Source organism: Lepisosteus platostomus, chromosome 10 (assembly GCF_059453375.1).
Source record: "Lepisosteus platostomus isolate fLepPlt1 chromosome 10, fLepPlt1.hap1, whole genome shotgun sequence".
Taxonomy (NCBI): domain Eukaryota; kingdom Metazoa; phylum Chordata; class Actinopteri; order Semionotiformes; family Lepisosteidae; genus Lepisosteus; species Lepisosteus platostomus.
In genome coordinates, this window is record NC_142620.1 from 43,516,878 (window position 1) to 43,535,401 (window position 18,524).

Sequence of the window (18,524 nt, forward strand, 5' to 3'; positions counted from 1 at the left end):
TAAGGCCAGGCTAGGAACACAGTCTCAACTTTGAGCTGTTAAGAATTTCTGACAGCTTCCGTATACAGTACCTTGCGTTCTCTTCATTCCTGCGGCCGCGTGGCTCTCTCTGTGATGCTCGCTGACGCTCTCCCGGCGGAGGCCGTGGGACTGCATATTTTACAGTCGCTCATGTGTTGCACTTTAGGGATGGCCCCTTAGGGGACCGCGCTCTTTATTGTGCAGTTATTGGGTTGCGGCCTGAGGCGATGGTTGCTAAGCGTCAGGAGGGCCATGGGGAGCTGGCTTTTGTGTAAGCGCATTTGGGAATCCCGGCGAGACCGCTTGAAGTAAAGAAGGTACACTGGTCGAGGGAGAAAAATTAATTCCCTGACATACCTATCAGTCTTTTCACCGAAACCAGTAAGATTGTTTTTTCTTGTCTGGTTAAATATTATGTGTGTCTGGAGGTTTAAATTACAAGGCCATTTCGGCTCTGCAATGAAAAAGAAAATAACACATTTGTCCTGTGATTAAAGTCCAGCTCATAATCATTTAGCTTCCCGCTTGTTTTTCCAATAAAGTTCTTGATGCTCAAGAAAATGTTGCACGAACATTAATCCGTTTGATCTCTGCATTTCTGATTTCACTTGTCACTTCTCCGTATGTTACTTACTTGCTGAGCTTATTCCATTCCTTTATTTTTAGAAAACAAAACTTTTGATTGCTGAATAATTTAGGGTCTTGACCTTAGCTGAAAGCAAACAACACATCATTTATTTATTGTAGAGTACAATATTTTAACGAATTGTTGTTGCCTGTCCTTTTGAAAAAGCTTCCAAGAGAAATGAGTAGGTACAGTAAGTAATTAATGTAGGTTGTTTTTTTTCAAGTAAAACATTAGCACCAGTGATTAAATGTCTTCCTGATACAACAACACAGAAAAATGGATTGTGTCCACATATTCCATAGCATGTAGAAGTCATAACAGACAACTAGATGAGATCCTTAACCAAGAAATCAACTAATTTCATAGTTCGGTCTCACTTACTGTATGTCATGTTAATCAAATGTGTAAAACAAAAGAAAATAAATTAGTAATGTTATAGCTTTCAAAAATGATTTATTTACTTTTTTTACACGTTTGAGGGTTTTTCAGGGGAAGCATTTCCTTTTTTTTACCTAATCCGTATTTTATCTCGTTTACCAGATAAAACTGCCATTTTAAGAGAGAGTAGGACTTAAATAATGAGAAGAGTGCAGGAAGTTTGCTTGTATACATGGCTTTAAACACAATTCTCCGCCCTAGATATGAATTGTCATTGTTCTTTTCTGGGTAAAACACTGTTTATTCTGCTATGTGTTGATCTTCTGCAGCTGTTAGTATTTGTGTTTGGGATCAGAGTCCAAGAACGAGATGGACAAGAGCTTCCAATTTTTTTTCTATTTCTATTAATAAATACGCTTGATAAACCTAAGTGATAAAGTACTGATGCAAATTGAAACCCTGTAGCCTCTTAAACCTACTCCCCCTCTTTTTAATTTCTCTGCTTGCTGTATTAAAGACATTAGCTTGGTGCCTCTTTCTTTTTTCTTCACACTATAATGCAGTGACCTTGATCTGAGATCCACTTTCAGTTGGTACAAAAACTTAATCACAGACTGTCAGAGGGAGAATTCTTTTTCTACTTTAATGCCCTTTCCAGTACAGGGAAATTTATTGCTTGTGGGACAGGTAGAATATGAACAATGGGCAAAATGGAGTATGGGGTTATCTCATCTGTGGAGAAGTGCAGCTGGAAATCGATGTGACCTCTGCTACACTGTCATCCCAATTCCCACCCTCGGTGTCCTATTTGTCTTGCAGGGGAAGCTCAGATCGGTGTGTCATCTCTTGGGGCAGATTATCAAAATGAATCATGGCCTGCACTACTCTTACACTTCTATTTATTTTCCCTGTGACTTGGCCCTGTCGTAGGGAGGGGGCAGGAGGGGTGAAATATGAGGCTTTTTGCATCTGGGCCCTTCTCTGTGCGCCGGTGTTTCAGCAGTCTCGTTTAGCCCTGTAAAGATGAACTATACGTTATCAAAAATTTTTACTTCAGCTTTTACAAATGCATATGTGCCGTTTCGCCTTCCCCCCCACCCCTGTTTTTTAACCTCTTTTAATGTACAAGACCTCTGGAGCCTCAGTTGCTCTCGGTTCTCTACCTAAATAATAAGTCTTTTTCATGTGTCTTCATTTTAAGAACACAGAAATCAAGAATTATGAGAGTTTACAATTATATCATCTTTAACAACCCCCATCTCAATTAGGGTTTCCTTGGAATGGTCTAGATCATCACCCTCAGGCTTATTTATATTTTCGCAGTTTACTTCATATTAAGATTTAAGCTGGAGAAATCGCTCAATTAGTTGGGCATCTTGCCTGGTAAATTAGATGCTCATTAGTGTGACCACAAGATCTTTGCAATAATTTGAACAGTGTAACAACTGTATGGTTGGTCTGTTTCCCTGTGTGTCATAAATAATGTAAAAGCTTTTCTTCAGTTTGGAAATGTAAGATAATGTTAATGCTCTTCCTACAGTTAACTGGATTAAAGATTAACAATGACATTTTGCAAAATATGTAGAACAGTGTCTAGGTATGCCATTTCTGATAGCTGTCTTAAGGAGTATTACTGTTAAAGATTGAGGCAAGGATTTCTGTATGGATGAATCACTCCAATAGCTACATTTCAAACTTTTTTATGGTTTTATATTAATATAAAAAATGGTCAAAGAAGGAGAGCCCACTTTTTTCCTTCAATTGCTAGTAGCTTTATCGATTCGTGAATCCGGTCCATCCATACGGACCAGATTTGAGGAAATCTGTTGCGCCAGCACCTTCAATAAATTTGTTGTAGACAGCCATGACATACTGCTCAAAAAAGACCTCCTGTTAAAATTCCTAAATCAGTACATAATATGTAATACATAAAACTGCAGTCTTTTAGGTTGGTGGTTAAATATTTAAGCCAATGTTTTGGTCAATAAATATTGTTTTATTAGATTTTTCTATCACATTGTTCTACTAGAATAGCTAAATAAATTGATAGAGGGGAAGATTCTCAAACCATCCCCTTTCCAGCCCTAAACTTGTGTTTATCTGCCGGCGCATGTGTCTGCTCAGCCCATGAGGTGCCAGGTCTATTGAGATCAATTGCTGCAGAGCAGAATGACGTCAGTGCTCGCTGTGTGTCTTCTACCCAGATGAGACCCAACTGGCCCTGCCTGTAATGAAGCCTGGCTTTGACAAACTCCCCCTGGCCGGTCAGGCCCTGCCTCCTGGATTCCCTGCTCCGTTCCTGTTTGCTGATGGGCTGTCTTCTGTGGAAACCCTCTTAACCAACATTCAGGTAACCCGCCACTAGGCTGACTGAGCACTTTTGTAGTGCTTGAATGAAGATACCAGATGTAAAAAAACACTCTAATATACATCTATTAGCCTGTAGCTTTTCCCTTTGGTATAAATATCATCCGAAAAGCATTCATTCTTAATCCTTAAAGTATCTTATTAAAGAAAATGTTTTTTTTGGTGCTGGAGCCATTAACACATTGCATGAATAACCTTTAATTGCATACATTTCCTTTACCTCCAGTATTGACTTCACTGTGCTCAGGTACAGTCAAGCAGCTAACCATATAGTAAGACATAGAGCAACTCTGAACTGGACTGCCCTCTGAAGGGCAAAGCATATGCTGTTATTATTATTGTTCTTATTACCTGCCGTATTAAAACAAAATGTCACTTGGTTTTTGACTGCAGGGTTTATAATCCAAACAAAACATCAAATTGTACCCCTTCACACTACAGAGTGTGAAGCAAAATCGCAGCACCACAATTAATATACTTTTCAGTTAATGAGGGTTAAAATAGTATAATTCATATTATAATACTGTATACAGTACAGTATATTATTACTTACAGAAAAAGATCCTGTTTTAACCTGACACAGAATGTCTGATTTTGGACATTCGCCATCTTATAATGTAATCCTTTTTTTAACAATCTGCATAAAAAGATAATAAAAGCAAGGCACTCTTAGTTATAGTTTATTCCATGTTCCTTCGTTTCTTCTTTAGGGCAGTAACCTTATGGTGACTCACATCTGGCCCATAGGGTATTGCTCTGTTAACACTGTGATTCCAAACTAAATCAAGGTATTAAACGCAGTGTTTCTCATCTCTCTCCTAAAAAGGTATTAAGGATGTTTTGATTGCTGGCTTTGTACAGCAAATCGCACCACTCCCCTCTACTCTCCCACTGTATTTATGCTGAAATGTAGTTAACTTTCCAGTTCTAAAGTTTGATTTTTGTCGGGTGAAGTGTAAGTATAAGTGAAGGATTTCTGGGACAGTTAAAACACTCTGAATAAATGTTGTACTGTTAGTAGCCCTTTTAAGACCAGCAGTGCTTGTAATGCAAGAGCTGCCCCTCTTTTCAGTGTCTGTGATGTCGCCTCCTTTGGACTGCAGTATTAGATCAGATACATCCCACTCTCTGCTATAGCTTTCATGATGAGCTGGTAGACAACTTATTGATCAGAGTCATCACATCACTGAGGCAGAGGCGTAGCCCTGGGCAAACATCAGCACGTACAGATTCCATATTACTTGTATATCAGAAAATGTGCTCCACGCACCAGAAAAAAGGAGAGCTTGCTTGCAGCTGAGTTCAGTTCATGTGATAATGCTACACAGACGGATCAGCCCTCATTTGATTGTGTTATAAATTAAGTATGTCCACTTTAGTCCCTTAATCCTCCCCTCAAATTGGAATGCCCGATTCAGAGTGTCACCTCATTTCTTCAGTCCTCTTCTGGGAGCACGAATGTCAGTTCTCGAGTGTTGGAGAATTATCACCCTCTCAGTTTGCTTTCTGACTACTTTTTAACTGATTCATTACATTCAGTGAAACTAAAACGTCATTGCATATTTTTCTTTTGTTTTTCATTTTGGCAATTTGGCAAATTTTGTCACTTTTGCACCAATGAGTGTTGTGGATTTCAAATATTGAGGGTTTATTTATTTGCGTAATGAGGTTTGGCACTTTTGCAACACTGCATTTTCACACTGACCTGTGATGAAGTGAGCGAATTTCAGTTTCAGGGCCAGTCTCCAAATAGTTCATTTTTCACCTGTACCTGGTGCTCTGTCTTCACTCTCTCACAGGGTCTTCTCAAAGTTGCTGTGGACAATGCTCGAGTACAGGAGAAACAGATCCAGCAGGAGAAGAAGGAGCTGAAGATGGAGCTGTACAGGGAGCGAGAGATGAGAGAGAATCTGGAAAGGCAGCTGACATCCGAACTGCAGAGCCGAGGTAAGAACGACAGAAATGTGTGAATGGCCGGCTGACATTACAGTGCAATGCAATACTTTCACAGAGCTTGTTCTGACAGTGTCTCCCTGTCCGTGGTATAAACAGCAGGCAGACCTGCAAGCAGACCAAGTTACCACATACAGCTGTTTGTGTCTGCCTATTTTTGTGCTTGGTATTTTATGAGAGTTGGGTCTATGACAACTATTTCTATTCATTCCTATGAAATATCCTGTTTTTGTATCATTCTGTATATTCTGGTCATGCTCAGAGCAGTATCACTTTTATCTCACAACACTTGTGTCCTGAGTTCGATTGTGAACTGGTACTCCTTCCGTGTAAACGGTCTCCCCGTGTTCATGTAGGTTTTCATTTAGATGCTCCTGTTTCCACGGTTCTGCCCCCCAGAGATATGCTAGTTGGATTAATTGGTATGTCTGAGTCCTTCCTGTTTGTGTGCATGCTCTTCAATGGACTGGGTGTATTCCCAATTTCCTGAGTTTCCTGGATGAGCTCCAGGTTGCCTCAATAATTTCTAGAAATAAGTAGTTTTTTGATCATGGATGGATAGTTTTCATAAAAGTGTTTATGTTTAGTTCATGTTACGTAATATGAATACTTTTGACATATTGCATGAACACACATACAACTTATGTGTAATTGTATTGATAGTGTAGAACTACATTCTAACAAAGAACACGCATGGTGACCCACATTTGAATTGTGATTTAAATTGTATACACTGTGTGATTCATGGTATCGGATGCCTTTTTTCATCTTTAAAAGCATAAGCTCAGCTGAGATGTCAGGCGACTTTTTATAGATGCCACAACACCAGAGATAACTCTGCAGTCTTGTAACATAGTGACTAGTTAGTTACCTTGCATTATATAACTTGCATTATTTACTAGTCTTGGCAGATAATAAAATGTAAACCTTACTTAATCATATTTCATCCTTAGTGCCTGGAAAAGTACATGAATGTCTGAACAAATGTTTGTTTGTTGTTTCTGGAATTTACAAAGATCCTGTTGAAGGCCAGCAACCTCCACCAGCTTTTGAAAAGAAACAAGCATTTTCTTGTGGGAAAGGCTGAAATAACCAGTGAATATATTAATTTTCTGGTACATGGAGAAGCAGTGTGTTTATTTCAATATACAGTATAGACATACTTGCTGAACACTTGTACCTTGTAACCAAGAAAATGTTTGTTGCATTTAAATTGTGTTACTGTTTGCATCAAAAGGCTTAAAGTACTTAAGCAATGTTATTAATAAATCAATGTGCCTGTTGAGAACATGAATAAAAATGTAACTGTACATTTTTTTTAAATAGGATTGTTTTAGCATTTTTAAAACATGGTGAGTTATCATGCTTATTTTTTTTAAAATTTAATCCACAGTGTTTTCTTATTCCTCAAATATTTCTTCACGACAAATAACTATATGCCTTTATGGGTCTTATGATAGGTACGCACACACAGACATCTGAGCAAATGTACTGTACTGTATATCTTCGATGAATATCCAAACACAACAATGCCACACAGTGTCCCAGCACTGCTGCAAATCATGAATTCCCCTAAGCCCCGAGCTTATCAATATACTTTAGCAGTGTCTAGGACATCATTTTATACAACAGTTGTCTTTTGTAATATGTATAAAGTGTATCACAGACATGTACTGTACATCTTTTACAAACCCTTTTCCAATGCAAGCTATGATCAGGCTAATAGGATAATGAGGAGTACAGTTAATGTTCACTTATTTATGGTCTGTTAGGCTGGAGGAATGTTAAAATGAAATTAATATCTTTCTCTTTTCAACTTTAATACATTGTAATGCACAGCAGTGAAGGTGTACGGCATGCTGCTACAAGATATTTTTGGGTCAGACTCAGGCAGTTCCGATACATTCTATATTTATATCCTTAACGTGAGAGGTTCAGGCAGTTCAGGTACTGTGTACTTGTTGAGAGTGTGGGATCTGTCGTTGACAGTGTACCATTAACTAGCTGACTGACACCCTAAGTGGCAGCATGCAAGTGGGTGGGACTAAGTAGGGCTAGAGGTGCCTTGTTTTTTCATATAAAAGTGAGGTTCTACATTACAAGCTTGTGGCGTGATGAGAGAGCTTCAGCACTCCTCCATTCAGTGCTACTGTACCTGTGCTGCCAGCGCCGTGGGATTATTGAACTACAGTATGACAGTGGAATCAAGCAGGGCATTCTTGTCATCGCCTTTCACAAAAAAAAACATGTTCTCTTACACTGTATCTTAAAATCAGAACCATTGTTAAACTTAAATTGACCTGCTAACATTATTTCGTACTATAATGGTGGAATAAATATTGAAATTCTGTACAATTTCCCCATTTGGCTAATGTACAGTAACTTGCCGTCGTTTGCTAGTAATGTCACAACATACTCAATAGCAGATTCAGGCCATAGTTCAGAGGCAATAATTTGATACAGGCTACACTGCCATTACAGGAATATATGACACAAATGTCCTAATCCCTTTGTTATAAGGAGCCAAGTCAGATGTATCCGATGCCTGCGATTGGAACAGCTAAAGCCACTCTTGGCTTGTTGTTCTGAGTCCTGATGTGCACAGAATTTACACAATGCAGCACAGAGAAATCGACATTACTCTGCCTTTTTAGATTTTTTTGAAGGCACCATGCATTATACTGTATATGTTGGATATTTTAAATCCCATTCCTTTTTGGCTTGGCAGCTACATGAACCTACACTTTGAAGCGTGTGTGGGCTTTAAATTAATTTTTGTCTTTTTCCGAGCCAGAAAATGACAGTAATTAGTGCTGAAATAATGCAGTTTAACGATATGCACAATGATTTTCATAATTTATTAGTCATGCCTGTTATCTTATTGCATGTCATTTGAATGTATTTTTCATTAGGGAGAATCTTCATGATGTTAGAAATTGCTCACACCAAAGAAGGGCCCAGAAAGAGGAATTTGGTTTGTGTCTCAAGGACAGTCCTGTTGATGTCACACACCAGCTATTGAGTGTATACTATTAATTTTCCTCGATAAGTACTCCCAAGCTGAGAAAGGCTTATGCCCAAAAACTTTTTAACTGTGGAGCTACGTTACCCAAAATTAAAACATCAGGCTGCTTCTCTGCAGATCTGTTCCTTTTCTAGCAGATCTTTATGCCTTCATCATTCTGTGTTTGTGCAATTGTACATAATGTTTTGAGTCAGTTTTTAAATCTTTAAAGAAGTTGATGCAACAGGATTATCCTGAATGTTTTAATTAGGCACAAGGGTTATATTGTTTTATTTTGAGTGTTTTGATTTTTGTTTTTTTTTACATGTAGTTTTTCAGTCAATAAATCTTATACTGTATGTGCATGGTTTTTGTGCTTTTTCTTTAAATATTGTGTTGGCTTTTCATTAAAACACTGAAGTATGTATTCAGTAGTATAGGACAACATAAAGCCAAAATCATGGGTTTCTTCCCTGTAGCATCCATCAGTTCAAATTTTGAGTGGCATAGTGATGTCTTAGTTTGCAGTGCTCACTACTGCCTCACAGCGTCAAGGTCCCGGGTTCAATCCCATCTTGACATGCCTGTCTGTGTGGAGTCTGCATGTTCTCTTGTGTTCACATGGACTTCACATGGCCTGAATGTAATTACAAATAATTGAGTGTGATGGACCAAATGGCTTCCTCCCTTTTTTGGCAATTTTGAAAATATTTCAGAAACAAAGTCTTTGCATTGACATTTGCATCCACTTTAAATATGCAGGACCATGCTCTTTCCTCATTGCCAGTGTACAGCAGGCTTGTAATCAGCCCATTATTCTGCACACTTCTTATAACTTGCTTGTGATTCATATTTGTCGAAACCTGCTGTTGTGAAGAAGACAGCAGACAGCAGTTTGTTTTGCCTGTGTTTCTTTTTCTTTGTGGTTTTACACGAAAGCCCTCTCTCAGGGCGCTGCTCACCTGGGCTGCTTTCTCTCTTAGCGACGATTCAGAAGCGACTGAAGAAGGAGAAGAAGGCTAAGAGGAAACTTCAGGAGGCCCTGGAGTTTGAGTCCAAGCGGAGAGAGCAAGTGGAGCAGGCACTGAAACAGGCCACTTCACCCGAGAGTCTCAGGATGCTAAATGGTAGGCCTCCGTAGGATTAAGAGAAATGTCAGTGGTTGCAAACAGCTGAGGTAATGCATAATTGTATAGGAGATCTGTGTATCTGTCATAATCGTTTTGCTTAGCTTGGATTAGCACACACACCCGTTGCACAGCTGTTGGCCTCTGCTGTTGCCATCAATAAATAAGCTGTTTTTTTTTCCCTTTAGAAAAATTTCACTGTTTCTTAAAAGAGCCATAACACCAGCATGGCAAATGAGACACGGTTAGCAAAGCAGCCCATTAACACTTAACTAAATAATGATTTCAGGCATGTAGGTGTGACACTCTTAGGTTTGGAGTGAATATACAGCAAAACCCTTTTTAGCACGTGCTAATAGATAAGTCTATTCTGAATCTGCATCTAAAAGACAAATCCTGTGTTATGGTCGTAACGTGTATGTTTCACTGAAACAGTAATAAACTGAGAAAACTGTTAATTGTATTTACTGTATATCTTGGGTATTCTTGAAATCCTGTGTGCCTACACACATCCATTATTATTAAAATCCGATTTTAATTATTTAATGAAATATCCGTCTAGAGTGTAGTTCCGTTAAAAGCTGTAAGAATGTTTTTTGTTTCTTCACTTTATTTTTCTGATAAATATGTTGCATGTGCAGTTAATTGGTTGTGAATCAAGTAAAGAGTAAACTGTTTTAATGAGTATTTAAAACACTGTCACCAAAATGTTTCCGTAAACACATATGTTCAAACATCAGCAAATGTTTCTACAACAAAGCAATTAATTTTAAGAGTATACATACAGTTGTATGTGGTACAATCAATCTATATGAATTCCCTCACAAGATGATGTCAACTCAAAAATGCAATTAAGGTAATCACTATTGCACAATGAAACAAAATGACTTAAGACGTATCTATTTAAAAAAAATTGTGTGAGACATTCAGGCATGAGTTAATAAAACTAATACTATTGCCGTGCTGTTTATACAAAAAGGATAATGAAACATTATGCAAGCAGGAAAAGGCAAATAAACATTTCAAAAAGACATCTGCATGAGAGCTGTGACCCTCACGTGGACAAAAAATGGATAGATAGCAAAAAAGAGAAGTTATTGTTCACTGAGAGATAACAGAAAACAGTTTCCTTTCTTTCCAAGCAAAAATGAACCCTAACCAAAGCCTTGAATGATACTATGAATGACATGATATCAGTATGGACATAATAGTGAATTTGTCCTATTAGATGTGCACAGACCTAAGAACAAAGAACATTTGTGTCCTTCAAATGAGACATAAAACTGAGGTCTTAGCTCTTTGTGGTCATTAAAAATCTCAGCCCATCTAGGGCATCTCTCAAAAAGAGTAGGGGTGTTACTTCTGGCTTTTACCAATAATGGCCTCCTAATAATCTATGAATTGGCTTCAACACTCTATTCACCTCCCCACTGATAGCTGGTGTGTGGTGAGCGTTCTGGCGCACTATGTCTGCCGTCGCATCATACAAGTGGGTCTGCACACTGGTGGTGGTGGAGGGGAGTCCTGATTACCTGTAAAGCGCTTCGAGTGGAGTGCCCAGAAAAGTGCTGTAAAGTGTAAGAAATTATTATTATTATAACATTGCCAGGTATTAAATAATAATCCCAAAGTTACAAGAAAATCTTCTTTTTGACAAGAGAGTACAAATCTTGAAGTTCTACCAGTGTATCCATACAAAATATTTAGTGGAACAAAGTGTGGTGCATTTTAAAATGCACAGATCCAAAACGGATTTGGATAAAGTGGTTAGAACAATTATGGATGGATGGAGTATCAATATCAAATTACAGACAGTGCTAAACAAAACTGTTATGCTCTTCTTTGAATATAACATATGGTAGTTTATAATTTAATTACTACTTGATCAATTGAAGACCTTCACCTTCCTTGAGCATCAATAAAACATTAGCCTGGGTCACCCCAAAAAAAATGTTCCGTTTAACACGGACGTTGGGTATAGTGGGACAAAAGGCAGGGATATTGCAAGAATATGAGCAAGGACTTTTCAAGGATATAAGGACAGTATGAGGATGGAGTAAAGGCCTGTAGTAAAAGAAAGATACAGCAATTGCCTCAAGCGTATGATACTGTCTCTGAATTTCATTAATGTTTCAAACTGGTATTGCTTATAAGGATTAATAAAACCCCAAATATTCTGCATCTAAGAGATCTTGAAATGCATGAAAAAGTCTCATTTCAAAGATAAATCATGTGTGTTGTTCATAACAAACATATTTCACTGAAACAGTAATGAACCACAAAAACTATTAATTGTATTCATATCCTGGGTATTCTTGTAATCCTGCATGCTTACACACATACATTATTATTAATAATAAGCTTAATAATGCAGGATGTTTTTATTTTTGAATTAATCTCACAGTGGGTTTGAATCTCTTCTTAAAACAGAAATGATAAACGAGCTCTCAGGAATGTACAGAATTATTCATCAGAGCCCAAAGCAAATACCACAGTTAGACATAAGAGCTAATTTACTTGGATATCACAGTCAATCTAAACTACAAAATATAATTTTCAAACTTACATCAATGATTTAAAATAGCACTAACAGGGAGTACAGTATGTAAATAATTGGTTTTGAATCTTTCATTGAATGTGGTGCAAGGAAAGGTGAGATTTAGGGTTTGGTTTCAAAACTGAATAGGTTATCTTGTGGTTCCACAACTGAACTAATTGCAATATGTATTTCACAAGCTCAAGAGAACTTGCCCAATCCTCACTGTTAGTGGCCTAGCCATTGTTTTCAACTCTCTCTCCAAGAGGAAAAAATATAATAAGAGGCTATTGTGATAAGTGCTCTGAGTTTTAAAGCTAACAGTGGTATACTAGGGTACGATACAGTGCAAAGAATGGTGAAGTTACAGCTAATAGTAAGTACTGGAGTTTGTGTTTAGTTATGAAACTATATCAAAGCAAATGTGTGTTCAGTTTTGGTATAAATGCATCACAGGTTTACCATGCTAAACATTCACAGAGGCTACACTCAGCTAAGAATGTTCCTCTATTTTATTAGACGCAGTTATTCCAGAGGTGGAACCGGAGCACAATGGAACTCCGCACGAGAATGCCCCCGTACAAGGTAGGAAGAACTCTGCCATATTGCCCAAATGGCTCCTCTCAGAAATCCCAACCCTTTTGTCCTGTGTGTAACCACAAATGTATGATCCTCATGAGAAATTCACCTACATTTCTTTTTAAATGAAAACAGTCCAGAGCACTGTGGAATACACTGGGATTACTGAATTGAGTCAGTGGATATGCTTAATTAATGTGGCTTAGAGAGTAGTGAATTTGAAAGTTGTAAAATGGATGATGTTTTATTTAACTAAAAATGACTAGTATGTTCATAACAAATGCATTGTGTGTCCCTTTCACTGTCACAGGGATTTTCAAACTACAAGCCTAAAAAATACTCTGGCAAATGACTAATGGGAAAAATAGTGGAGATAATGATTTCCTGGATTAGCAATGTTGAACATTCCAGCACTTACTGTAAATAAGATGCAGTAATGAACTGTATTATTTATATTTTGAAATTAAAGCCTTTTAGAAACATAGCTATTTACTAATCTTATTAATCATAATTCCTGGATGTCACAGAGTTTACAAAAAGGACCATTTAAATACAGACATTCCTGGTCCACTGTTCAATTCTTGACTGCATAATGACTGACAGTGTAATGTAAGATGTCACCCTTCAATATTTCCTAACCCCTCTCCTCTGAAATCAGACAATTTACATTCATTGTAAGTTCCAGTATGACCAGTGCTTATACACTACTGCTGAAAGCTGTTTACTGAGGAGCATATTGATTTTTGACAGTGAGTCCTCCCTCCCCAGCACACAATGTATTGAAATTCCAGCATGGAAGAGAGATTCTCAGAGTGTCAACAATGCTGAAACAGGATGTAATGTGGGAAAAAAAGGTTTCATATAAAAGGTGACAGTTCGTTTTCTGGTGGGTTATTGATATGAGTGCTTGGATCATCTTGAAGATTCCAGTGAATCAACTCTACAATGCTCTATTGTCAAATAGTCTTGGCTCCAGAGCAACATTTCTTGTCCAAATCAAATGTAGAATGTCACGGTATACGAGAAAGTGTAGCTGTGGAAAAAAAAGATAAACGAATTCTAACTGCCCTGCAAATAAAAGAACTATACAAATTTTATTATATTATTGCAAACAGGATTTGGCACTGGAACCTTTAAGTTTTCATCACAGAGGAGCAAAACAGAAAGAGGGAATAAAAGAAAGAAAGAATAGTGTCTTGTTAATTTTGTAACATTTTTCATTGTGAATCGCAAGCTTTTCGTCACCAGTGTTTGAAAGGCACATTGTGCAGGCATATTCAATTGCACAGCAATGTTAGTTACCTGTATCTCCTGTGTGCTTATTGGGGTGAGTGCTGGAAGACTGACAGACTGACAGACAAGTTTTTGCATTTCATTTGCTTCTGTAGTACTGAATGGCAAGTCAGAGCAAAGGAAAAGTGGGTAGTTGAGAAATAACCTTGCACAAATAAGCTGACCCACCTTGACTGTAAATCAGGTCAATGAAATCAATGAAAAGATGACTCAGACCTAGCTATGGCATAAAGTTGGCTCGCTCTTACTTCAGTAGCCTTCATACAAAAGACTTTCTGTCATGATAATGCAGTCTAATGTTTCCTTTTCTTGTTACATCTTGAGAAATGCCCCATTTCCTATGTAGTACTACAATGGTATTATGTTTAAAACTAACACAGTTAGGGCTATGGGTCAGCCCATTTCGAGATGATTGATAAGGCACAGATGGCAATAAGCATGTGTAGTACATATGCACATTACGATAGTTCAAAATTAACGGTGACATTAAAACAGAAACTGACACGTTAGGGCTCAGTCCAGTATCGCTTTGAAGTGCTTTACACTACCACCCCTTCCAGTGCAAAGTTAAAGGAGGGGGGGGGGGAAGCATGTCAGAAAATTGAAAGTAAAAAGAACTCAATTTATCATAGTTTATCTAAAAAAATGCAGGTTGTTTTTGTGGGAGGAAATTCAGACTGTCAATTCTTGGAAAGCAAGAACATTACATTTTGAACATTAATGATTATTATACACCACATGTTATCAGATTTGTCTGGAAAAATAGATGGATGGGCTTCAACTTTGGTTTCTACACATGCATATAGTGTATATATTTATTTATGTACATATTAAGCCAATGAAAATGATTCAGCAGAGTTGGAGACTGTCATGTTAACCTTTTAGGATATGAACGTCAGAATCATTTTAGATATTTTAAGTAAATCTACAACTTTGGGGACACTCAAATAAATGTTTGTCCATCCTTTATTCACAAAACATTGAATAGGCAGCTTTCTTTTAACCTTACCATGAATGTCATGTCTTTATCTGAGGTCCCTATAAGCTCAATAGCAAATCAGTGTGCAGTTAAGTTTTCATTACAAACTCTTAACCAAACTGAGTTTTCTCATATAATGTGCTGTGACTCTCCATTGTGGCTGAGGCTTGAATCTGTAGAGCTAGGAAATTGTAAATAAATCAGCACTTGTTATCGTAGGTAACAAAAACACATACTGTAACAGGGTCACAAATCATCTTCTGTAAAAACATGTATTATATCTGTTTTTCCCAGTACTTTGTAATTGAAAAGGGTGATGTATACAGAACAGATTATTTAAAAATCTGTCAAACTCCAAGATGGATTCCCAAATTTGTCCTGTTGTCCTGCATACCGTACACAAAATGTACCTCTTGACATAGACATTGTGAGGAGTAGGGGCAGGTATGCACTCCATACTTTCCAGTAGTTCAGACCAATATAAAATGGTGATGAGTTACTTTTTTAGATTGAAATTAATTGAAATTTAGATTTAGATAGCAAATTAAAAACAACTGTTTCCTTGTTGTTATATTTAGTCATATTCACAGTTCTGTTTCCTGCCTCACTCCACACCCTTACCTTCCAGTAAGAAAACTGTTGAAATCAGCTTATAACCTCAAGACAATAAATTAGACCCACAGCACAAGAAGCAAAAAATAACACTTTGAAAAATGTTGATAATGACACATTGAAAAGCATTTGATGTGTCAAACTTTAGTGTGATAGGGCATGTGGAGCTAGTTACTGAAGCATCAGATTGCTGTTTCATTACCACTTGGCCCAGAAGGAATGGGGTTCCAAATTAAAAACAATTCTAGATACATTAAAGGAAATCTGCAACTCTATTTTTACATTTCAGAGTGATAATGATGAGTGGATTTCAAACCACTACAAAACTAACAAGTGCACGGTAGCATGTACAACCTCCAAATTACATCACAAAAGAGACAACGTTTCAGTGTATGAGTAGTGGCGTGATACACCATTGTCCGTGATTCTGAACGAGGCAACAAAACTTCTGATGATGCGAAAGTGGCTTTAATACATTGTAAACATTCTTTATCAAGCAAATTTTGCTAATATTTTCATGAATCCGACACATATAGTACATGGCAACATGTTTTTAATACTTTTAAGTATTGCAAAAAAGCAATATGCCAACCACCTGAAATACACTCAGAATAATTAACATTGTTAGGAGACCATGTTTCTCAATTGCTTATGGTGACTAGTGAGCAGGAAGGGCCTGCTTCCACACTCTCTTTCTCATCTGTGCAGAGACCAGCAGTTTGTCATCGGCCTGCATGACATCCATACAGTATTTTCATTATTTTAAACGTAATTCAAAATGTGTAAATTTTTGCAACACCATTAATTAATTTTGTTACTGAAATTTAAGAACCGGTCTGAGAAATTGGGACTGTAGTTCTCTCCTGTAATGAGCACAAGATAACACAATCCTCAGCACAAGATAACACAATCAGGACATCCCATAAAACAAGATGTACCTCAAGGTTTCTCATGTGAATTTAGGCATGGACAGACAATTCACTACCCTTGCACATGTAGTAACCTGGATAAAAATGAACAGCTTGTTTGGATGCACCCTGGATATCCATATGCTATCAGGTACTACAACTCCAGCATCTGAACAATAATTGTTTTGACAATGATGATTATGGTATTAACAGTAATGGTTCTGTATGAGTGTACAACAGATCTCTTTAAAAGTTTCTGAGAAGTTTTTATTTTTTCCCTTCTGACTGCTGTCAACACTGATAAAAAAATATTGTACACTAGGTGTAAAACATTTGTTTTTCAGCTCCAGTGCTTTGGTCATTCGATTGTGCTTTGATGATCACAGTTTAAATAAAATCTTTAGAAAAGCAGAGTAATGCATAACCTGCTTGAAATCGTTTGGATTTTAAGATGCCACCCACTGTCATCTGATTTCTGATAGAAAAGCGGTGTTCTCATCCAAAATCAACTAAGCATGTTTGTTTGAAGCTCCTAAAGACAAGCACAGCAGTTGAAAAAGTAATGATAAGTCACTCTCAGCTGGTTTTGTTAAAACACCAGGACATCCGTTCATGCAGAGGTATGGAAATGAAAAAAACTTGGAGGAATCTGTTGTGATAGCTGGATCTCAAGCCCTAAAAATAATAGTGACAACTTTGGAGCAGTTTTCATTCTCATGGTCCTAAAACAACATACAAGGTATTTTCTGTGTTTTTGTTTCTTTTCACCTTAGACTATAGAACTAATATCATCTTCAGTGAAGCAACATTAACAAGCCCCTAGGTATTCTGCCAGCCATAGGCTGTAAGAAGTAAGACTGACTTAAGACTGACTGAATAACATTTCTGAGACATTGAAGGAAAATTATGAATTTGAAATTTTGATTTACTGATTGGCCTAGACACTATGAAAAAGCAAAGCTTATGAATATCAATGACTTCAACTGGCAGATTCTAGATTACTGTTGTCCTGTAACAGACTTTACTGTACATTTAAGTGACAAGTGACATATACAGTAAGACTGAACTGACTGAAGTGTATTAATGGAAGTGTATGTAGCACTTTAACTTCAAAAAGCCATTGATTTTTCAAAACAATTTGCAATGTGATTTTTTAAATAACTCTTCTGATTTGATCTTGGGACTTTACCCAAGATACCCAAGTTACTTTATCCAGATATTATGGATTGTCTTGCAAAATATATTAAACAGTTTACTATTCTTTTCACAAAGCAAAAAAATCATATAAAATCTTCAAATAACACTCCATGAATGTAGGATTTGAAAATGACTTACTGGAAAATTTTAATGTAAGTAAAACAATTCAATAAGTATTGTGCATTAAGGTAAGAAAAACACTTCCAATTTTTAAAAGCTACAGTATATTCTTTAAAAAACAAAAGCCTTAGGCTGTCTTTTCTTTTCTCCAAAGCACAAAGCAAAGGCTATATGGGCTGAATGAATGGTCAAAACTCTTCTTTGGAGTACAGTATGTGCTTAATGAAGGATGCTTTCCTTTCAAGAAGTATTCACTTCTCGTCTAGATTAAAATGTCACTTAAGCAGAATGTTTCATTCGTTGATTTTTAGTTTTGTATTGCTATTTTATTATGGAAACATTTTGGCCCTGCTCATGTTGGAGAGTCGGTTGTTACATTCAGGCCTTTTAATTCAGATATACAGTTAAGACAGATCTTAATTCTTGCACAATACTATTTTTTAAATTCTGTTTCAGTATAGAGTTACAGTATAACTGTAATATTGACAACAATATTTCATTTTGCCTCTTTGCATTTGTGTTGAAAGAAGCCAGTATTTTGCATTTTTGTATAGTGGAAAATGTTTTTGTATTCTTAAAATTACGAGTTATGTTATTAAAGGAAGACATATTGAGGCCAGAGACATATGGCAGGACAAGAGACATCAGAAAGTCACAGTTCCAGAGCTCTGCAGACAGACTACATTACCAAACTTAATTAGCGTGGCAGTACGCGCACAGATAGTGCTATCCATAACACAATAAGCATTGCCAACAATATAATATTTTGTCTTTAGTGCCCTGCGCCATTTATCTATTATACTAAAAGAAATCTAATTACAT

The 18,524-nt window shown here is 37.0% G+C and overlaps 1 protein-coding gene across 4 annotated transcripts in view; it reads left to right on the forward strand.

The window, feature by feature from the left end:
• The window catches only part of dacha (dachshund a), a 231,922-nt gene that overhangs the window by 203,652 nt on the left and 9,746 nt on the right, over positions 1-18,524 (forward strand). For all 4 annotated transcript variants that reach the window (XM_088649090.1, XM_088649091.1, XM_088649088.1 and 1 more), the window contains 4 exons: positions 3,232-3,377; positions 5,194-5,341; positions 9,335-9,478; positions 12,534-12,599. In XM_088649090.1, coding sequence (XP_088505216.1) covers positions 3,232-3,377; positions 5,194-5,341; positions 9,335-9,478; positions 12,534-12,599 — 504 coding nt within the window. The remainder of the gene's footprint in view (positions 1-3,231; positions 3,378-5,193; positions 5,342-9,334; positions 9,479-12,533; positions 12,600-18,524) is intronic.